This window comes from Arachis hypogaea, chromosome 1, assembly GCF_003086295.3.
Source record: "Arachis hypogaea cultivar Tifrunner chromosome 1, arahy.Tifrunner.gnm2.J5K5, whole genome shotgun sequence".
NCBI classification, from domain to species: domain Eukaryota; kingdom Viridiplantae; phylum Streptophyta; class Magnoliopsida; order Fabales; family Fabaceae; genus Arachis; species Arachis hypogaea.
Genome location: NC_092036.1, coordinates 100,116,409 through 100,141,249, shown reverse-complemented (window position 1 = coordinate 100,141,249; position 24,841 = coordinate 100,116,409). Strand labels below are relative to the sequence as shown.

Below are 24,841 nucleotides of genomic sequence, written 5' to 3'. Positions count from 1 at the left end.
ATTCAAAAAGAAAGAAACAAACGAAAGGGAAGAACAGAGAGGGGACATGAAAATAGGGAAGAAAGAAAACAAAAGAGGAAAACGGAGATCAGAGGGAGAAGAGGGGGGAAGGAAGTCGTCGCGCCTATCCACTTGTCGCCGTCGTCCGAGGAGCTTCCATGGACGCTGCTGTCGAGCTCGTAGGTGAGAAAAAGAGAGTTCACGTGGGACGGAGGAACGTGTTGCACCGCCGTTCATCGCTGCTCAGCCACCACCGCACCTTATTGACGTCGTCAGAGCCACCCAGTAGCCGTCGCGAGTTGCCCAGTAGCCGCCGTCGTCTTCACGACCCGTCGCTGTCGCCAGGGTCGTGCCACCGTCATGTCTCATCGGCGTTGAAGGAGTCATCGTCGAATGGAGCAGGGAGAGAGAAAGAGCTGCGAAAGAGAGAAAAGGAGGTGGCGGAGACCTTTGTCGCCGCTGATCCCGTCACTGTTGCCGTAGGAGGAGCTCGCCGTCGCTGGAGGGGTCGGCGTCGCGTTCTTGCTGCTTTGAGCCACCAGCGCCACTGCTGTTGCTCCAAAATTCTACTTCTGTTTCTTAGGATTTGCTATCTCAGCCCCCTTGAAGTTACCGTCGGTTCTGTCCTTGCGAGTGAGGGTCACCGGAGCTGCTGCAATTCCAGTCTTTTGTTTCTCTGCTAAGGTTATTCTGTTGCGCCTTGTCTCGCTATAATGTTTCATTAATTAACTCTGTCCTACTTTACATAAATGTTCTTTTGTATCCTTACTCAGCCTTAAACCATAATAGATTATTAGATTTACCGCTGTTACCGTTTTGTAGCTACCTCGCGGTGTTGTTCCATCGTTGTTGTTGCTGGAAGAGGCAGTCGAAGTGGCTGCCATGAATTAAAATGAAAGGGAGTTGTTACAATAGGTTTATGCAAACTCGGCTAATCGAGGTTGGGGATTGTTTTTAAAATTAAAATATTTTAGGATTGAATACCTGATGAGTTTAGCAGATTAATATAAGTGAATTAATTTCTGTGTTTAAAATAATTTTCTGCTGTAATTAGAGTTGTTGTGGTTGCTGCGTACGGTTTGGAACTGAGGCTGCAGCTGCCACTGATTGCGGACCGAAAAGAAAGGGTTTCTTGATGCGTTTAGTTTATGAGTTTTGATTATTCGAGGTAGGGGTTTCTCTTAAAATCTATTTTACATTACAAAGTTGTTATAGATAGATATTAATGTGAGAAACATATGTCTGTGATTATGATTGTCTTATAAATGTGGTTGTTTGCTGGACTGATGAATGACTGATTGCTTGATTGCTTGAGTAGTTTGTGATTGCTGAAAAGAAGTTAGTTTGAAAGGTTATTTAGTTGATTATTATGAAAAATGGCTTTCTTGGCTTTGAAGCTATTTTTGATAATGTAAACAAAATCGGCTTTGAAAATGATTTGGAATATGAAACTGAATTAATTTTGGAAACGGTTCAATTTTGAGTTAGACTGACTTTATAAATGATTTAGTATTTAAGCTGATTTGATTTTAAAAAGAGATTTATTATTGGCACTGATTCGCTTTGAAAACAATTTGATATTGGAACTGGTTGAATTTGGGAAAAAGAATGAGATTTGGAAATGGTTGAGAAAAAAAGTTTGAGAAATGTTTGGATGGGATCCGAAAAGGGTGGCAGAATCCGAGTTTTAGAGGAGATGCTACCAAAATTTTATAAAATTAGAAGTTTCATTTGAAGTAGTTATTTTAAAAGGTTTAATTTTAAGTATTATATGATTTAAAATTACCTCATTTATCAAAGAAATAATTATGTTTTGAATTGGGATTGTTAATGGACGGAATGGAAAGCAGGATGATGAGGATTTTCTTTGAAATATGGTTTTTGAATGAATTTGGAAATGAGATTTGGATTGATGAATGATTATAATGTTGAGAATGTTGAGATATGAACTTTGAATTATTCATATGGCTTATGAATTTGAATTATCTGAGATACGAGATTCCTTGGATAAAGTACCATTGCTTGCCACCACGTGTACCAGGTTGAAAACTTGATACTCTGTTGACCCTACGACGTAAGTGTGACCGGGCACTATATAAATTCCCGAGAATGTTACCCCCATTGAGCAATATTGATTATTTGAGAAAAAGCTATGCATAGACTCTTGGGGATGCACGTCGGAGGACAGTCTAAGGACAATTCAGACTTGTCGGGTTGGCTGGATAACCGACAGATGAGCCTCATCAGCCATAGGACAGGCATGCATCATATGCATTTGTATGCTTTGCTTGGGTTTGAACTTGTTTTGGTTTGCCTAATTGCTAAACTGTTCTTAACTGCTACTTGAACTATTTGCTGTAACTGCTACTTAAACTTGTGCTTTCCTTGTCTGCCTTGCCTGTGTTTACCTTGGCGTGCTACATTTGAGAATGAATTTTGGTGCTAAATTAATGATTGTGTTGTTTAATTGCGTGGTTGGTTTCTGATTGAGATTTTCTCATAAGAAAGGAAAGGTTTCGGATTTTTGAAAGATTAAACATTGTTTCTTTAAAAAGGTTTTGAACAATTACCTATTGGTTTTTAAAAGATTCATAAGATAATGATAATCGCTGAGTTTGAAAACAGTTTTCTTATTAAATATCTTCTTATGACAACTTTGAAACTCCGTGGTAAGACCATGTGGTTAGGTTCTCATCCCCCTACAGCTTTACCTTTTCAGGAAACCGGATGAAGACGCATTAAGAAGAGTTAAACTGCGTTTGGTTTATATGTTGTTGTATTAATTAGATTATTTTCTTCCCTCGTCTTTGTTATTACAAGTTTTTATAAGAGGGATAGGAGTTGTATGTTTTATATGTATATTATATTATAAGATATTATGTACGGAGTCTTGTATATAAATCTGTGCCGCTTGTATTTTTGTTAAGATAAAGTATTTATTTCCGATTTTAAAAGAAATTAGCGATACGGTGTCGAGTCATAGGCTCCTATTTTAATATTAAGTAGATAAAGTAGTCGTAATACTTCTTGCTATCAGAGTGGCGCAGCCGGAAGCGTGACATTTATGGAGTACATAAAATTAATTATAGTAGGAGTATATAAAATTAACCATAAAATATTTTTTTTAAAAAAATTAATTCTTTTCATTTTAAAAATATTAAATAAATGAAAAATAGAAAACTGAAAATAATGTTTTGTGGCGAATGTACTCTTTATGTACTCTACTATAATTAATTATCGTCAATACAGTGTGAAAGAAATAAAAACCAAATGAATGCACAGTTATAAGAGAAAAAAATTTAGGAGGTCAACACTTTTATTAAAATTTGATCCATACTTAATTAGCAAAAGAAGAGTGAATAATCCTACACTATTTAACGAAATTTCACACTATTAAAAATACTAATGATGACTAATTGATAATTACAAATCATAAATTTTATTGACCTCCTAACACTTCTCTAATGATAATTTTTTTCTTATGTTATACTAATTTACTATTAAATTTTATTTTTTAATTTAAATTTTATTATATCTAAATTTTTTTGATAAATTAATGTAATTTGATTTAAATAATAATAATTATATTTTTATTTTATAAATCGATATAAATTATATCATAAATATTTTGAGAGGATTAAACCTTTTCTACATACTTACCTTATGTTATTTATTCTTACTTTTGTTACTTTAATGTTATTTTTATTTTGTTAGTTTATAAACTAATTCTTCTTATAATTCTACGTACTTTCACGTACTCTCATTTTCGCATAATTATTTTAGTCATAATTATTTTAATTTTTTTGTCTTTCCAAATATAATACAGAATATTATATTAGTGTCTTATACATTATATCTAAATATAATGCATAAAAAATAATTCTCAGTGTTTCTATTTTATTGTCTCTATCTCAGTATTCACGAAAACAAATGCAACCTAATACAAAAATACATTAGGATTAAATATAAGAAAAAATATATGGAGGTAATTCGTTCACCAAAAAATGCCGCCATGTTAACCGTGGTATCTTTCTCAAAGAGGCGATCAGCATTCTCACATCCAGCACAGTGCATCCGTTGGTTATCCTCACCTTCACCGATAACCAGCGGCTGTGACATGAAGAAACAGAGTAATATTCATTGAGAGAAGAGGATTTGTGTAGAGTTAGCTTTTGATTGTAAATTTGAAGATGAATATTGTTATTTATAATTTCGTAACTTGTGTATTTTTTATTTTTATTTTTTTATTTATAATTTCGTAAATCTATTTTTATTAAATTGTGATTTTTTTAATTCTTATTTTTTATTTATATTTTTTAATCTTTATCCTTAATAAATTAATTTGACTATACCTATATATATTATAGGTAAGTTTAATGTATTATTTTATTGTATATTTATTGTTTATTAAAAAATTATTACTGTGATTAGTTTTAAAGAATTAATTCTATCTTTTTATAGATGATTGATTCTTAAGTAGTTACCAAAAGAAAAAATTAAATCTTTCCATTCCTAAATATTGTTAATAATATTGATTCTATAATAATATTTTGATATTATTAATATTTTATTTAATATTTTTTATAGAAGATTAGGTAAAATTTTAGAGCAAAAACATAAAAAAATGTGTTAATTAATTTTACTATTGAGAATATAATTAATAATATTAGACACTAATTTTTGTATAATAAAGAAATCCTTCTTTTGACATATATTTATTGACACCCCAAGTCAAATTGGATAATGTGAATGGTGTACACAGAATCTACTTTCCTGGTAATTGAATGTGTGTGAAGCTGCACTTGATGCTTTTGCTAAGTTCAAGAAAGTTAATGAATTAGAGGTAGTTTTCGAGATTATTATAAAACAATGGAGGATATTTATAGTTAACGTATTTATTTTGTATTTCTATTATAATTAATTATTATTAATTTATTTGTTGGGATGTGATTTTGCATCTTAAAATAAGAAATTATAGTTTTTACATTCACTTAACTTGTATTTATGTTGGTTGGTCATTATTGGTTTTAATAATCTTTTTATAAAATTTTTTATATTTTTTAAATATTTTAATTTTTTATTATTTTTAATATTTTTTTCATATTTTGATTTTTTATTTTTTATTATAATTTTATTATAATATAAATTATTGATCTTATTAAAAAAAATAAAGTAAATAAAAAATTTATTATACATAATAATAGAGTCATAAGTAATAAAATTTTACGGTCTAAAATAATACTAAATTAAAGAACATTAAGAGTACTAAAAAATTGTAGAATATTTTTTATTTGATATGGTAAAATTTATCATTGTAATTCTGGTGTACTGTTTATTATTCTAATTTTTTATAATATGTATTATTGTTCTTATTAGAAATGATAAATTAAATAAAAAATTAATTATAAATAATCATAAAAACATTACTGGTAAAAAGTTAGAACTCAAAATAGTAATAAAAATAAAATTATTGAGAGTATTTAAAAAGAATATTAAAATATGTTATTTTATATGTTATTTTTAATTTAATAAATAAATATTAAATTTTATTATAATAGTAAAAAATTATAACATACTAAAATAAAGTACTATAAAAAATATTATATAAAAAATATACTAAAAGAAGTATAAAAAAAGATTAAATATACTTAAAAAAATAATATTATAATTTAATATAATATTTTTTAGTAATTAACTAATTATCTATTTAAAAATAATTTTAATTAATATATTATCCAAACAATATTCATTTTATAAAAATTAAGTTTAGTATAAAATTATCAAACATAAATCATGTTGGCACAAATTTACTTTTATCCAAAATTAATCTTACAAAATTATTTTCATTTAAATTCTAGTTTAATAAATGACAATTCAAACACACACAAAAGAATTAAGAGGCATTTGTTAATTCCAGTTGAAGCTTTTGTGAAGTATTCACCTTTGCCTATGCTTTGCTTCATGTTTTTGGAAAGAACTAGCTTGAGTTGCTTAATTGAGGAAATTGAGGAAATTACATGTGTTGCAGATCTGGTTCCAAAAACATCACTTAAAGCTAGTTTTATTAGGGATGGTCATATGATTTTCAAATTGATTAGGTTGTGTAAAATTACATTATTCTAATTTTTTTTATTTGATTTTCATATTCTATGATTCTAGTTAATTAAGATGATAAACTTGATTAAATTCAGACTATTGTAATAAAGATGATGATGTGAATGCCTATTTATTATGAGTGGCTCTGCCGGCTCACATTCTCAAAACTAAATTATATTAAAAAGATTTAAAAAAGATAATATTTTACCTTTATAAATAGTGAAGCATAATTTTACATACGTACACACACAATCAATAACAATAATTTTTTGTTTCTCTTTTATATTTACACTGTTAATATATAAAACACTCTTTCTCTCTCTTTTATATATGTGTTACTACATATATTAGTAAATATACATCAATCACTTCTATTATATTGAGATTATTATATTGGTTAATATTAGTACTGTAGTCTTCTATTTATATTTCTTTATTTTATATTTATTTTTTCTTTCTTATGTATTTATTTATTTTACAACACGTTTTCTGCACAAGACTCTAATCAAATTTTAGAAAGACTCATGTAATAAATTTTCATTATGTCAAAGCTCTCGCATCTCAAATTTAATGCTCTTGATATATCTAGAAACAACTACTTATCATAGATATTAGATGCCGAATTCATCTTGATTCACTACACCACATTTGGCAAATAGCAGCGGTTATGCAGTGATTAGCAGCGGTTTTCAAACGGAATAGCAGCGGTTAATAACCCGCTGGAAGATAGCGTGCGGCTAAACCTTTATAGTAATTGCTGGTATAACCGCTGCTAAATGGTATTTTGCAGCGGCATAGTTTTGCAGCGGTTCTATCCGCTACGAAATCGTAAATAGGACTGCTCAACTGCTGCAAAATGGCATCTGTTGAGAAATTCTGTTAAGATATAGTGGCGGATTTGTAACCGCTGCCAAATGTAGAGTTATACTTTTTTTTAAAAAAAAATCCGAATTTGTAATAATATATGCCAATTCTTTTATTCCTTATACGTTCTTTCACTAAGTTGCTTTAATTTATTAAAACAACCAACAGTCAATCAAACTAAAACACACAAAACCGAACAAAAATATATATGCAAAAGTGAATCATTATAATAGTAATTTGAATTCAGTGCATCGATGTCTGTAAACTACAACTAAATATCTCAAAAGTCATTAGGACAGTGAACAGTTAAAAAGTATTCAAATTCCAAAATTTATCATTCAAATCATTAGTGCCAGCACATTATCTTGCATGGGATGAGGTCGGTGTACTTCTCAAAGAATTCAGATCTGCAACTACTTCAGGTGGCAAATTACCTCCTTGTTGCTGGATTATGTATCTTAACAAATTTCCCATTGTCTGCACTTTTGCCTTCTCCTCTGCTGCCTCTGCCTCCATTCTTTGTCTCTTTGTCTTTTACTCTGCTGCCACTGCCTTGAGTTCTGCTGCCTCCGCCTTAAGTTTTACAATCTCTATCTGATACTCCTCAATAAGCACACCGGAGTCAGACTGCTATGGAATGTTACGAAAATATTGAGTGGGACATAGACCGAAACCTAGTCCACGAACTCTTCCTGGCTACTCCTTTCCAAGCACTTGTGCAAGGGAATCATTCTGTGAAAATTCCTTGCTGGAGGCGTCTTGTCTCTCAATATGTTCAATTGCTTCCTGCAGACATGTGAGATTCAGATTTTCACTAATTTAAATTCAATGGTATTAATTGCAAAAAGAAATTTAAAAAATTAAAGAACATGATTTACCCCAACAACACGTGCATCTTCATTCATATACGAACCATTCTTTTTTTTATGACTCAAGGTCCATACCTTTCCTCTACCAATAGGCCTTCCCTATCGTTGCTCCTATAACATTCATCAAAACACAATCATATAACAGACGACACTATATTACCAAAAGGAAAAGTCTAGGGGGCCAGCAACTTTTTCAAATTCTGGCCAACATGTAACTAGTAAAAAAAAGTGAGCCATTGGATGAAATCTCACACTAATCTCACACCATTAAAATCATTATTAATGGCTATTTGATGGCTATAAATTACAAAAGTTGCTGGCCCCCTAGCACTCCTCTAACCAAAAACAAGTCAAAATTCTAAAACTGAATTTAAATTAATTACTTCTTCGTGTCTCTTTCTTGCCATTATTTTAGAACCTCCGGTATGTGTGTACAGTTGCTTTGAGCGATTAATGGCATTTTTTCTACACTTCTCCTACGAACAAAAAGACAAACATAAATGTTATCGGGATAAATTGCTACAATGTTAATGGTCTATTATAAGTCAGCCATGTACAACTTCAGGAAACACAAAAAAGGATAAGGTGAAGATATTTTAGGTAGTAGTTTTTCTACTATCACAATATATTCAGCATATTTAGTAGTAATTCATGATGGTTTAAAATCGAATACAATGAAATACCAACTCAATATTTGTTACCTGTGTCTTTTCCTTCAACCGATATTCAATAAACCATTTCCAGTAATTTGCATCTATTCCTGATGGCTTACGCTTGAGGTTCCTCAAAAGTCAGATCAGTGTCATAAACCTTATGGAACAAAAGATTTCTTGCGTTCCTCTAGGATCTTCCTATTCTTTGTATAATTCCCCGCTTTATTTTCCCTCTTCCATCGTCCTCATAATGAAAGACTCGCTACAAATAGTGCAGATCATAAGATAACACAATGAAGGTGATAAAGATCTTCTATCAGTGCTTTCACACCGTCATTGTAACCACTTAACTTTAACTCCACATCCATTCTACATCACAGAACTTTCTACACGAGTGATCAAATCAACACACAAGCAAATATGATTGAGAGCTTTCCACTATGAAAAATTTATCCTAAAGGCTAAGTTCAAAATGCAAGTTTCACAACCAATATAACCATATAAAGAGCAAGAATCACATCCAATATAAGCATGCCTAATCACATAAGCCCACATGATCTTCTTTCGTCGTCATCTTGACAAAGAATTGAAAAATGAATATCTCACACTAAAAGATCCTGCAAATATGTGGAAGAACCTTTAAGAAAGGTATAATAATAAAAAAACAGTGATATTTCTTCAAACCCGATATGAGTGGACACACTTGCGTCTACAGGATTTTAAATCTATAAATGAATACAATTCAGCAATGTTTCGAATTACCTCACGAATGAAATTACGTGGGAAAAAGATAACTGATAATGACATGTTAGATAAACTTTCTCGACCTTCCATGCCTCGAATGTTCTCCTGCAGTAGCAGTATCGAGAAAAAGAATTTAAAAAATATTCTGAGCTAATTTCTTACCTACTAGTTGCTGAACATAACAATGAATTGCTTTTAAGAAATTATGAAACGCGCCTAGCTGGAGCCGCCCCATTTCCTGAAGCAAATCATAACCCAGAAGAGGTAAATGGCAAGGTTTTGGTAACAAGAAAAATCATGAAAGGAAGAAAAATTATGTTCATAAGAAAGGATCTCACCGGAAGTGGGATAAAGAAAGAAATAATGGGCAAAATAAGTCAATAGAGGATAAATATTTCCGTTGTCATGGAAAGGGCCATTGGTCGCGTATCTGTCGTACCCGAAGGCATCTAGTCGATCTTTATCAAGTATATTTGAAAAAGGATGACAAAGGAAGGGAGACAAATTTTGTTTTAAAGGATTTTGCTGAAAATTACACCACTCATAATGAATTATCTGATTTCTTTGAGGTTCTTGAAGGAAATATTGGTCATTTGATCAATGATAAAAAAAGTTTAATATCTAGGTTCGTTAAAGTATTTATGTAAATAAATAATGTAAAAAATTTTTGAGTTTTATTCCCTATGTGTTTGAATTTTGAGTATGATGTAAATAAATAATGTTTAATAAAATATTAATATTATGTTTAAAATTTCAAAATCACTAAATGTGTCAAGTTTTAAAATAATAATAATAGTAATAATAATAAAATTCGTAGTATATTACAATATTTTTATGTACAGTGCTTTTTAGAAAAACAATTTCAATGAGAAATACAATTTGACTACGTATGTGTATTGCTACTCAATTTTTTTATTATTATTTGTCTTTGAAAAGAGTGACAAGGATATATATATATATATATATATATATATATATATATATATATATATATATATATATATAATGAAGATGTTTTCCTTGGAGATAGTACAAGTTCGCATACCATTCTCAAAAGTAATATATATTTTACTCATCTTTTACCAAAAGAAGAATATGTTAATATTATTATTGGCTCAGGCAATGTGATAGAAAGTTCCGGAAGAACTATAATTTTATTTTTTGCAGGAACAAAATTCATAAAAAATAATACACTATTGTCTACCAAGTCTTTAAGGAACTTGTTGAGTTTTAAAGATATTCGTGGAAATGGATATCATATTGAAATAATGAATGAGAGAAATCATGAGTACTCATGTATCACAAATCATGATTCAAACAAAAATGTTATATTAGAAAAGTTGCTCTCACTTTCTTCTAGATTATATTATACTAAAATTAGTGCAATTGAATCACATGCCATTATAAACCAGAAGTTTACTAACCCAAATGAATTTATAACTTGGCATGATCGATTGGGTCATCTTGGAACAATAATGATGCAGAGAATTATTGAAAATTTCTATGGACATTTACTAAAGAACCAGAAGATTCTTAAATCATGTGAATTTTATTGTGCTACATGTTCTCAGGGAAAGTTAATTTTAAGGCCATCACCAGTAAAGATTGGATCTGAGTCTCCTGAATTCCTAGAAAGGATTCAAGGCGATATATGTGGACCTATTCATCCGCCATGTGGATCTTTTAAATATTTTATGGTCCTAATAGACGCATCTTCGAGATGGTCACATGTGTACTTATTGTCTTCTCGCAAACGCCATTATTTGCTCAAATTATTCGATTAAAAGCACAATTTCCAAAAAATCCAATCAAAACAATTCGTCTTGATAATGCTGGTGAATTTACTTCCCAAGCCTTTGGTGCTTATTGTACGGCTAATAGAATAAGCATTAAACATCTAGTAACTCATGTTCATACACAAAATGGGTTAGCAAAATCACTTATTAAATGCCTCCAATTAATTGCTAGACCCTTACTTATGAGAATAAATCTCCCAACCTCTACTTGGAGGCATGTCGTTTTACATGTTGTAACACTTATTCATTTAAAGCCAATAAGTTACCATCAATTCTCTTCTCCGCAATTACCTTTTGGTCAGCAGCCAAATGTTTTCCATTTAAAGATATTTGGGTGTGAAATATATGTTCTAATTGTCCCACCTTCTCGCACCAAAATGGGACCCCAAAGAAAATTGGAAATTTATGTGGGATATAATTTTTTCTCTATAGTGAGGTATCTTCAGATACAAACAGGAGATGTATTTAAAGCTCAATTTGCATATTGTCATTTTGATTAATCAAAATTTCTAACATTAGGGGGGAGAAAATAAGCTTCTTGAAAAAGAATTTAATTGGAATAATACATCATCCTTGATGCATTTAGATTCTCGATCAAAGCAATGTGAATTAGAAGTTCAAAAAATTATACATTTACAAAGAATAGTAAATAAATTGCCTGATGCATTTTCTGATACGAAAAGGATTACTAAATCCTATATATCAGCTAAAAATTCTCCAATTTGTATTGATGTCCCAGTCGGACAAATGGCCGCCGAAACAAATTCACGTCAGAAGCGTGGTAGGCCTGTCGGTTTCAAAGACAAAAACCCTCGAAAAATAAAAGAGGTAAATACTATTCCTGTTGAAAAGAATAAAGACATAGTAAAGACACCTGCAATTGTCCAAAATTCTGATATAATTTTGATACCAGAAGACGTTCAGCTACCTGAAAATACTAAAAATTGTGAAAATGATGAGATCTCGATAAATTATGTCTTTACAAGAGAAAAATAGAACCGAAATAAAATAATTGTCAATGAAACATTTGCATATAATATGGCATTATACATCATGCATGAAAGTAAGGGTCTTGAGCCAAGAACAGTCGAAGAATGTCGACAAAGGAATGATTGGCCGAAGTGGGAAGAAGCTATGAAGACTGAGTTAGACTTACCTGCAAAATGTGAAGTCTTTGGACCTATAGTCCGTACACCAGAAGATGTAAAACCTGTTGGATACAAATGGGTATTTATGAGAAAACGAAATGAGAAAAATAAAATTGTATGCTATAAAGTTCGACTTGTGACATAAGATTGTTCACAAAGGCCCGATATAGATTATGAAGAAACATATTTTCCTGTAGTAGATGCAATAACATTGCGTTATTTGGTCAGTTTATCCGCATGCCATAAACTACATATGCATCTAATGGATGTGGTAACAACCTATTTATACAGATCATTAGATCGTGATATCTATATGAAAGTCCCTAAAGGACTAAAGATATCTAAACGATCCCATGAATATTCGCTGAGGTTATACTCAGTAAAATTACAAAGATCTTCATATGGTCTAAAGCAATCTGGACAAATGTGGTATAATCATCTTATTGAGTATTTGACCAAAAACGGATTTAAGAATGATGATATCTGCCCATGTGTTTTCATAAAGAAATCTGTATCTGGATTCATTATAATTACTGTGTACGTTAATGATTTAAATATCAATGAAACCCTTGAAGAGATTCCAACATTATAAAAACTCTAAAAGAAGAATTTGAGATGAAAGATCTTAAAAAGACTAAATTTTATCTCGGCCTGCAGATCGAGCATACAAAAAAGGGATCTTTATTCATCAAACAACATACACAAAAAAGATGTTGAAGAAATTTTATATGAATAAATCACATCCATTAAGTACCCCAATAATTGTAAGACCTTTGGATGTGAAAAATGATCAATACCGTCCTAAAAAAGAAAATGAAGATATCCTTGGTCGTGAAGTACCATATCTCGGTACCATTGAGTACTAATGTATCTTGCTAATAATACACGACTCGATATATCATTTGTTGTGAATTTACTCGCAAGGTATAGTTCCTCTCTAACCAGAAGACATTGGAATGGAATCAAACAAATCTTTTGATATCTTCATAGAACGGTTGATATAGGATTATTTTATCCATATAGATCCAAGTCACAACTAGTTGGCTATGCAGATGCAGGAGACTTGTCTGATCCACACAAAGAGAGATCTCAAACAGGATACCTTTTCATATATGGTGGAACAACTATATCATAGAGGTCCACGAAACAGACGATTGCAGCAACATCCTCTAATCATGTTGAAATACTAGTGACACATGAATCTAGTCGCGAGTGTTTTTAGTTCAGGAGTTTGATCCAATATATTTTATCATCATGTAAACTAATTGATCATAAAATAGCTCCAACTGTTTTGTTTGAAGATAATACAACATGCATTGCTCAACTTAAGGGTGAATACACTAAAGGTGATAGAACAAAACATATTTCTCCCAAATTCTTCTTCACATATGATCTTCAAAATAAAAGAACGATTGATATCCAACAGATCTGCTCAAACAATAATATGACAGATTTATTTACAAAGTCACTTCCAAAATATTCTTTTGAAAGATTGGTACATCAAATTGGAATGCACCCATTTTGAGATATTAAATAATGGTGACAAGAGGGGGAGATTTACTCTTTTTTTCTTGGTCAGATTTTTTCCATTGGATTTTTCTTGACAATATTTTTAAATGAGATAGTTTCCATCACAAAGGATATTGTACTCTTTTTCCTTTACTAAAGTTTTTTCCCATTGAATTTTTTTAAAATTTTAACGAGGCATAATTTTAAATGATCATCCAAAGGGAGTGTTGTGATAAAGATGATGATGCGGATGCCTATTCATTATGGGCGGCTCACATTCTCATAACTGAATTATATTAAAGAAATTTGAAAAAGTTAACATTTTACCTCTATAAATAGTGAAGTATAGTTTTACATAAGTACACGCACAATCAATAACAACAATTCTCTATCCCTCTTTTATATCTACATTGTCAATATATAAAACACTCTTCTCTCTCTTTTATATATATGTTACTACATATATTAGTAAATATATTTGAATCACTTCTATTATACTGAGATTATTATATTGGTGAATATTGGTACTAGAATCTTTTATTTATATTTTTTATTTTATATTTATTTTTTTTTCTTTATTTATTTATTTTACAATACAAACTTTATTTTTTTACTATGACTAGAGTATGTTTTTATTTGATAATAATCAAGTTGATAATATCAATTTCATGAATAAATTCCACAAAGTTCCAACGCCTTAATAAATTAAAACTGATTTTGATTTTTTTTTTTACACTTTTTAGTATTGTATTGTTATAATTTTTGAGGCATAAAAACAAATATTTATGGGGCAAAATAATTGAACAATAGGATAGGAAATTATAAATGGAACATAATGTGGAGGTGAAAGAGAAGGTGAAGATTTTTATGTGGTAAATAATGCATAGAAGAATCTTCACAGTAAGGCAAAGAGCCAGAACTTTGAGAGTTGATTTAAACTGTAATAACTGCAACTGAGTGGAAGAAACCTAAGAGATTGTCCAAAGGCACCTTCTATATCACTATATGGATGAGGCTAATCCATCCTCCTTCTATTCCTCTTATCCTTTCAACTCCTTTTAATATGTGTCTGGATTTTAGTTTCCATAACAATATTGAAAAATGCTCACAACATCATAGGTTAGATTGATTTATTGCAACATGGTGGTTTTGGAGGTGAAAGAATAAGAAAATTTTTAAATTTTTTGAATTTACTCAAGATTCGAACTCTTGTGCAGCATTTTATGAGGCAACTAAGTCTTTCATTAGATTCAAGCCTTGGCTGCATTACAGTACCCCATTTAATGAGGATAGATATGTAATTTCATTTTTTTTTTTGAGTTTAGGTATGCATGTTTCCCAAAAACAAATGAAAAATGAATTCTTACTATAAAAATAAAAATGAATATGAATATGAATAGTACTTGAATAAAGGACAATAATAATGATGAATGAAGTTTTAAAAACCATTTATTGTAATTTTTAACGTGTATTTTATATTTTAATATATATTTTATATTTATAATTAATTTAATAATTAATTTTTTATATACATCTAAGTGAATCCTTTTCATATATCATGTTCAAAATCTAACCTAAAAGCCTATTTAATAAGCCTTATTACGTCTAACTCGGTTCACTATCGTGTTTATATATAAAACAATAAAAAATGTTTAGATTTGTCTAATTTTAAATATCTATCAAAGAAGAAAAACATTATTAAAAGGGAAGAGAGAATTTTCCGTTCATATTAATCTGCATATCATTTAAAATGATAAAATTATCAAATCTTTTAAAAATATAAATCATCAAAGAATGCTATAAATTTACTTAATTAAGAATGATTAGATTCAAGAATTTGAGTATAGATTTTTTTCTATTTTTATTTATCTTATACTGTTTTTTTTATCAACATAATCATATAAATTTTTGTATTATGTCATAAAACTTTATTTTTATCTCAAAAACTTATAATGATAAAACGTGACATAAAAATAATTATATTTAAAATAATATTATTTATACATAAAATATTTTTGACATCTATATAAAAATACAATTATTACTATTAACTTGTATATTTAAAGAGTAAAGTATCGTTTTTGTCTCCCATATTTAGAGTAAACCCCTTTTTTTTTTTGAAATAAGAGAGTTCAACACAATAGTGGAGCAAAGTCAGCAAACAGAGAAGTAAACATAAACTAACACAACCAGGAATCAGGAATCAGGTAGCACCTAGCAAAGCAAGACATATCCCGTTGTCATCTCTGGCACTGCCATCAACAACAAAAGGGATCTTTACACCTCCACTCTCTGTAACTATGAAAAGACGCGTTAATAATATCTTCTACACTTTTTCCTTCATTCTGAAACAGTCTCCTATTCTTTTCTATCCAGACGTTCCACACAATCGCAAAGAAGTACATTAACCATTTCTTCCGCTCCTCCTTTCTCATAGTTTCACCTGTCCAACTTTGAAAATGTTCCTTTACAGTACCGGAAAAGGACCACTTCCTATCGAAATGAGTTAACCACGCACACCACACCTACCAAGTAAATACACACCCAAGAAAGAGGTGATGAACATTTTCAACATCATTATTACATAGGGCACACATATTATCTTCATGGCTAACTATCCCAAACCGACCCAATCTTTCTTTTGTATTCACCCTGCCTATCAAGACAAACCAGATAAATAGCTCCACTCTTGGCGGTACTAAGCCTTTCCAAATAGACTTGGTGAAACTATAATTTGTTACGTCTTCCGAAAGAGTATCCTTCTGCAACACATGCACAAATGAGTTAGTAGAAAAGACACTTGTTTGTCAAATTTCCACACAATCCTATCCTCTCTATTGGCCTCTAGGTTAACTAGTCTCAGATTGTCATGTAACTGGTTCACAAGTTCCAACTCCCATTGGAATTGCTCACACCTCCATTGGAAGTTTCAAATCCATTCTAACCTGTCCCAGAACCCACAATCCCTAATGACACATCCTTTTTGGATTGAAACCGAGAAGAGTCTTGGAAACCTATCCTTCAGCGGGCCACAATATAGCCAGACATCCTCCCAAAATCACGTTCTTCTACCATCCCCAACCTCCATGGACAACCCGTTTATCATCTTCTCTCGTACATGTTGCTCCTTAATCTGTAATTGACATATATCCTTCCAAGGGTCTCCTTAAGTAGGCAAAGCTTGGGTGGATAGTATCTCGTTAGGATTAAGATTATTACAAGAGCAGACGACCTTTTTCCACAACGGACATTCCTCCTTTGAGAACCTCCACCACCATTTAAACAAAAGCGCTGTATTGCAAACCAACGCATCTCCGACCCCTAGACCACCTAGCTTTTTCGGCGCCTGAACCACTTCTCATCTGACTAAAGCCAAGCCATTTCTACCATCCTCTTTACTCCACAAGAATTTTCTTTGTAATGAAATTAACTTTTCAGCAACAGTCTTCGGCATCTTATATAAGCTTAAATAATATACCGGCAAGCTGTTTAAAACAGCTTTGATAAGCACTAGCTTTCCCGTTTTGTTGAGCACCTTCGACTTCCATAAGCTGAGCTTCTCCTCCACCTTATCTACTATTGGCTTCCAAGTCTTGACCAACCTCGGATTAGCTCCTAGTGGAATTCCCAGGTATCTGACTGGCAAGGTAGCTTCCTTACACTCTAACAGACTGCACATACGCCTCAGCCACTGTTGGTCACAATTTATCGGAATTAAACTTGACTTGTCAAAATTGATGCTTAACCCCGACATCAACTCAAAGCAACGTAGGAGCCTCTTATAATTCTTGATAGTCTCCTCCTCTGGTGGACAAAATATGATAGTGTCATCTGCGAACTGAAGATGCGACAATTCAATGTTGTCTCTCCCAACCAACAAAGGGGAAATGCGACCATTTCTAACTGCCTCTCCAACCATTCTATGTAGTACATCAACCACAAGCACAAATAAAAAGGGGGATAGTGGATCACCTTGTCTCAAACCCCTTTCCATCATAAAAGGCTTCGTCGGTGAACCATTTACCAAAACAGATATAGAAGAAGTGCTGACACACTCCATCACCCACTCCCTCCATCTTCGACCAAAACCCATCTTCTGCAACACAATGTCCACAAAACTCCACTTGACTCTATCATAAGCCTTCTGAAAATCTAACTTGATGATTGCCGCTTCCTTTTTCCTTACTTTGAGCTAGTGCACAGTTTCACACGCAATAAGTGCCCCGTCATGTATTTTGCGACCCTTGACAAACGCACTCTGAGTCTCCCCAACCAACTCTGGCATCACTACTCTCATCCTCCTAACTAGCACCTTCGAGATCACCTTATACACACAACCAAACATGCTAATCGAGCGAAGGTCCTTGATTTCCTTGGCCCCACTAAACTTAGGGGCTAACGCAACCCATGTGATGTTAGAGTCTTTAGGCATCCTGGCTGTCTGAAAGAAAGCAATCACAGCTACTGTAAACTCAGTCCCAATCTCATCCCAACACTTCTTTATAAAGTTCATGTTGTACCCATCACTGCCTGGTACTTTAGATTATTCACAGTCCCATACTGCCTCTCTGATCTCCTCAACTGATGGCAAAACCTCTAACGCCACAGAATCCTCTTCGGATATCATAGCCACCAGCCCATCCCTGAAGCCCACCCTAGGAGACTTCTCTTGATGATACAAATGCTTATAGAACTCTCGGATAGCGATCTTTATTCTAGCTGAGTTTCTAACCAATCTTCCATTAATAACCAAAGCGTCAATTCTGTTATTCCTCCTCCTTGAAGAGGCTATTTGGTGGAAATATCTGGTATTTTTGTCCATATCCTTCACATGCTGCGATCTTGACATCTGTTTCCAATGCAACTCTTTCCTAACATACCATCTCTCACAACAAGTCACCAATGCTTTCCTTCTTGCCTCCACTGTTCCATCATATGCCCCACTGCTTACCATGTCATCTATCTTCTTTATCTCATTCTCGAACTTCAGAATTTTGTTATCCATGTCACCAAAGTTGTCCTTGTGCCATCTACCCAGAGGAACTGTCAATGCCTTCAACTTATCTGTGAAGTCTACCTCTCTCAAGCCTCTCCATTCCTCTTTAACCATCCTTAGAAAACCTTCATGAGTAAACCATGAGTCAAGACTTCTGAAAGGTCTTGGGTCACCTCGCATTTTTGTATCTTCCACAATCATCAGGCAGTGATCCGATAAACCCCTTGGTCCTCCTTTTAGTCGAGTCTCTGGAAACTCCTCAATCCATTCCAGGCTAACCATCACTCTATCAATCCGACTACATGATCAGCCTCTAAACCATGTATACTTGCGGTCACTAAGCGGCAAGTTGACTAAGTGCATATCTTGTATCCAATTCTTGAAATTTTCAGCGGCTACAGTTAAACTAACCGCGCCGGTTCTTTCCTCTAACTGAACAATCTCATTAAAGTCCCCCATGAAGCAACAAGGGACCTGACATAAACCAGCAATATAGCTCAACTCCTCCCACACAACAAGTTTCTCCTCTCTAGCGTGAGCACCATAAACCAAGAAAATCGTGCAATTGAAATTATTCTTCAATAACACACCTTCGATACACAACCACCTCTCTCCTTTATAACAGTTATGCATCTTAAAAATAAATTCATCCCACATTAACAACAACCCACCTGATACACCATCAGACGCAATATATTCCCAACCCACACTATCGCACCTCCAAAGCCGTGAACGTGAAATCTCGTTACAACCTGCCTTTTAGTCTCTATTAAACCTAGCATATCCAGTCTATTCTTCATTTTTAAGTCTTTTATCATTCTCATCTTTCCATCCCCCCTCAACCCCCTAATATTCCAAGAACTAAAAATTATTTTAAAAAATTTTTACACACCTTATCTTTGTTCTTGGGTCTGCATCGCCTTGCTTTCACCTTTTGTTTAGCTAATCTTCTTTTTTGAGCATTTTCTTCATTCTGAGCTTAGAGTATCGCCATAATATCATCTTCTTCATCGTATAGTATCGCACCGGATTCCACTGCTAATTCCCATGTCCTTTTGTTCTCCGTCATTTGCTCCTCCATTATAGAAAACTGATTGTCACCCGTTCCGCCATTGTTTTCAATATCCAAACCATCCAATATAGCCACTCCAGCTTTATTTCCTTCCTTCATCATACCCTTCCTGCCTATCATAGAACCTCTGTGTTTATGACCAACAATTTCATGATCCATATGTTCCTTTGCCGCGGTCCTATTTTCAGTTCCACTGCCGGCCTCGTCCTCGCCCTCAGTAGTCATGTTTCCAGTATTCTCTCCTGCATCACTAGCATCCCCGGCTCCCCCGAACATATTAACATCATCTTCGTCCTCACCATAGCCCCTTCTTCGCACTCCCTCAACTTCCTCCACTCCCACTTCCCTTTCAACAGCATACCCGTGCCATTATTATTGTAACTTATGTACCTGGCCCATCTTTCTTTTAAGTTTTGATTTGGTTTTTTTCCCCTTATAGCTCCCTTTTCCATCCCGCCTATAGTGTTTTCAAAAACTTCAGATCTGGTTCTTTCAGAATCCTCCTCATTACTCATAAATCTTCTCCCACCAAATTAGCCCTTCCTTTCATTCCTTGTTGGTGTAAATCAGATGTTACCGTTTCCAACAAATTGGTTTTTGAATTGACATTACTCCACTCATTTAAAATTTCTTCTAAATTTACTATTTTGTCCTTGTCCTCTTCACTTCCCCTCATCACCGTCATTCCCAGCTCCGCCGCCTGATCCTTGCATATTGGCCCGTCTGTTTGTCTTGCTGACATTATAACCGCATCTTGACGATAACTAGTTGCACTGTTATGTCGCTGTTTGCTACTAGTTTCACCAACGTCGGTGCATTTCAACTTACACTCCGAACCATATATCTCATCTCCCACCTCTTTTACCAGCACATCGAAACCACTAAGCCCGACTGTAATATGTATCCATTCTTTGATTACGTCCATCACACATGTGTCGATTTGCACGCGTCCAACACTAAAGGAATTACATGATTCTGTCAACTTATCGCATCCTACCACTTCACCCCATTGACTTCCTATGATTTTGAAAGTGTCCGCCGACCAGGTATGCAAAGGAACTCCATAGCATTCTAGCTACACTCTCCTAGTTTCACTCTGCTCCGCCTCCTCCCATCTCCACACATTATGGAAGAATTGTAAGAGACTGTTCAATTTAAAGGTGTAAGTTTCTTAAGCGCTTAACACACAGTCAAACGTCAGAAGAGCTTTATACGCACCCAGTTCTCGTACTTGGGTAACTTGAGGCAGGTTTTCTGCAATTTTATCTTTCAAAGAGTTAAAGTCAATGGCCTTTGTCGTCCCACCTATTATGCTTCTCTATAACCAATCCAAGTTCTCTTTTACCACCGCTACTTCTACCTTTTTTGTCCACCCATTTTCATGTGGAACTTGTACTTTTTTTCTCCTCCCTGGCCTCTGTTGTATTCAGTCGTGCGTCCATATGAGCCTCTTCGCCTTGTGACTTCTGTACCGTCTTGTTCCAATTGCCTTCTCCTTTCTGTGAACTTTTTGAATTATGCTCAACCGATATCCTCCGGTATTTCGTTTCCCCTACTAACACAATTCGTCCTCTCAACCTCAATCGATTCATTTCCCTTATCGCCTTTAAAGCTCCTCCCTTCGTAGTATATCGTATGAACGCAAAAATGTATATCTTATCGTCTTTTTGTTTTCGTGATAAATATATGTCATTTATGCGCCCTGTCCAGTTGAATAACTGAAACAATTCTCTCTTTGAGATGTCTTGAGGAAGGTTATCCACAAAAACGGAGAAAGACTCATGTTCTAGCCGTCGATACTCTTCTCGGTTCCAAATTCTCGGATCTTTGTCATGTTCCCTAACTCTACCCCTCTCTGTGTTTCCCACCCACGCTCTTGCTCTCTCTCTCTCTCTCTCTCCATCTAATATACTTTAATTTTGTTTTCTTCTTTGTTTTTTTGTTTAGAGTAAGTCTTATTTGTGTCTCTAACGTTTAAATCGTCCTATTTGTATCCCTAACGTTTATAAAAGTGATTCAATGTTATCCTGCCGTCAGATATACTAATAGATCAGATTGTATTTTTCAATTATTTTTACTTGGATGTATTCATTCTCAATTAGGTCACACTTGTATATGTTCGATTTTAATATTGTACCAAAAAACTGTGTTTATGTTCAATTATGTCTCTAAAAAGGTGAATTATGTAAATATTGCAGTAAGTAGTTTCAACTTTTAATGAGTTATTATCCTGAGTGGATCATCAATTCTGACCCAAACATTTGTATTCTAACTTGAAGAAGAGATTTTCAGAACTCTAACTAAAGCACATACATGATGTGTAATTGACGGTAGGATACATTGAATCACTTTTACAAACGTTAGAGATACAAATAGGACGATTTAAACATTAGGGACACAAATAAGACTTACCCTAAACGTTGGAGATAAAAATGATACTTTATTTTATATTTAAATTATTTGTTAACAAACAAAATAGAGAAAGCACATATTTATTTGTTAAAGAAGTATTTGTATCAAAATAATATTTATTATAAAAAATGTAGAGGTAGCGAAATTGTGTTTGAAACAAGGAGATAAGAATATATTATCTAACTGAATTGAACATTTAAAATTATACTGTTTTTCGGTGACTACAAAATTATGCTATGTATATCTATTAACGGAATTTTAGTCCATAACGAAAATAATTACTTATTAAAATAATAGCCATATTAAAGTTTAGAGAGCAACTATGAATAGAGAAGTTAATATTAACGCCAAATGTCATTGCATTTATTGTTTATAAAAAAATAAAACAAAAAAAATGAGAAAAACATTAATATTATCAGAGAGAGCGAGACAAGAAAGGAAATAATAAAACAAATGAAAGGATAAGTTAAGCTAAGTTAACACATCACAACGCAATATTCCTCTAAACAATGCTAAAGACACCCTTAAGAATTAAAGGGCAAAAACAGAATATAAAAAACAATTAAAAAAACTCTAAAAACAACTTTAATTTAGCTTTCTCCAACACGTCTTTAGTTTGATGTGTGCAGTGTGCTTTAATCTTGAGACTATATCATTTGAGTTATAATTTATTGGTATTATTATTTTTTTTTTAAATTAGGAGTGAGACTCCAACTCGCAATCTCTAAGTGAGTATGAAAAGATTATGTCATTTGAGTTATAACTCGTTGGCTTAGCATCATCAATTATTATTTAGTTAAAAGTATATATATATTATTCAACTATTGGATTCACTGATGGTAACTACTATATGGGTTGAGTATGGTCTTGGTCCCAAAAGTTTTGCGCCAGAATCGAAACCGTCCCTCTTCTAATTTTTTATTTAGAATCGTCCTTAACGTTTTTTCGTATTAAAATCGTCTTTTTAATTTTTTTTGGACAAAAATACCCTCACCACTATCAACACAATTACCTCCTCCACCACCACCACCACCAACACCAACACCACCGCCACAACCAGCACCAACACCAACACCAACACCAACACCAACACCACCAACACAAACACCACCACCAACACCAACCAACACCAACACTAAGAACACCAAACAGCAGCAACTTCTTCCATTAACAGCAATTCAGAAATCAATCAACAGCAATTCAAAAATCAAAACAAGAACAAAACCAACAATGATTCAACAAAATCAAATCAGATTCAACAAATCAAGAAGCAGAAAAAGCAGAAGACGAAACAGAAACAGAAATCGAAGCAAGAAGCAGAGGCGGCGAGGCGGCGAGGAGCAGCGGAGCGGAAGCCGACGACGACAAAGAGGTCACGGCGGCGACGACGAGGGCGAGGAGGAGGAGCGGAGACGGCTCGACGAGGAGGGCGAGGCGCGAGGGCACGGCGGCGGCGCGAGGGCGACGCGGTGACGACGGCATCGGTGGCGAGGACCCCTTCTCCCCCTCCTCCCTGTTTCTCCCCCCCTTTTCTTTCTCTCCCCACCTCCCGCTTCTCTGTATCCCTTTCTCTCCTTTCTTTCGGCGACGGCGACAGCGACGGCAGCTCCAAGCTTTGCCGGCGCCGGCGCGGTCCCCCGCCCCCCTCCCCTTCCCCGTCCCCCTCTTCCCTTCCCCTCCCCTCCCCTCCCCTCCCCTTTCATATACCCTTTTCTCCCCCCTCCTCCAACGCGTTTTCTTCCCCCTAACACGCGTTTTCTTTTTTTTTTATTTTATAACTTATTATTAAAATAGGAATAGGGGTAATTTAGGAATTAAATTAAAAATTTAAATAAAAATGACGATTTTAATACGAAAAAAACGTTAAGGACGATTCTAAATCAAAAATTAGAAGAGGGATGGTTTCGATTCTGGCACAAAACTTTTGGGACCAAAACCATACTTAACCCTAACTATATATTATGTTCATTACTCAAACACTCTAAAATTTATAAAACTCTATAAAAGTACTATATTCTTCATTACTACTTAATCACATCACATACAACACAATTCAAATAACTCCTTAAAATTTGTCTCGCTGCAATATGTCTTGAGTTTTATGTGTGCAGCTTATTTTGGCCTTGTATATTGTAAGTACACAATACCTTTTACTATCACCTTCTCTCATAATGTTTATTTTCATGTTGATAAAGTCTTGTTTTACAAATTCTGTAAAATGAATGGAAGAATTTCATTCATATTAATCTGCATATCATTTAAAATGATAATAAGATTCTCAAATCTTTTAAAAGTGTAAATCATCAAAGGATTTTGGAAATTTAGCTAATTAAGAATGACTATAGATATCAAGAATTTTAGTATAGGATTTTTCTATTTTTATATATTTTATATTGATTTTTTTTATAAATATAGTCATACAAATTTTTTTATTATGTCATAAAATTTTATTCTTATCACAAAAGCGTATAATGATAAAAAAATACAGAAATAGTTATATTTAAAAGAAAAATATTATTTATACATTAAATATTTTTGACATCTATATAAAAATATAGTTGTTACTAATCAATTGTGTATTTAAATTATTTTTTAATTAGCAAAATAAAAGAAACACATATTCGTTTGTTAAAAAAAATACTTATATCAAAATAGTATTTTATTATAAAGGATGTAGACGTA

The 24,841-nt window shown here is 33.2% G+C and overlaps 1 protein-coding gene and 1 long non-coding RNA gene across 2 annotated transcripts; one reads left to right on the top strand and one right to left on the bottom strand.

Moving 5' to 3' along the window:
* On the top strand, nucleotides 1–2,883 carry LOC114924198 (uncharacterized). The gene is made up of 3 exons (XR_003811005.2): nucleotides 1–940; nucleotides 1,055–1,168; nucleotides 2,706–2,883. It is a non-coding gene; the product is annotated as an uncharacterized lncRNA (long non-coding RNA).
* Nucleotides 2,884–18,222: 15,339 nt separating this feature from the next.
* LOC112756918 (uncharacterized) lies at nucleotides 18,223–18,957 on the bottom strand. Its single transcript, XM_025805544.1, has one exon. The coding sequence runs from the start codon at nucleotides 18,955–18,957 to the stop codon at nucleotides 18,223–18,225; it is 735 nt and encodes a 244-aa protein (XP_025661329.1).
* Between the last annotated feature and the right edge of the window lie 5,884 nt (nucleotides 18,958–24,841).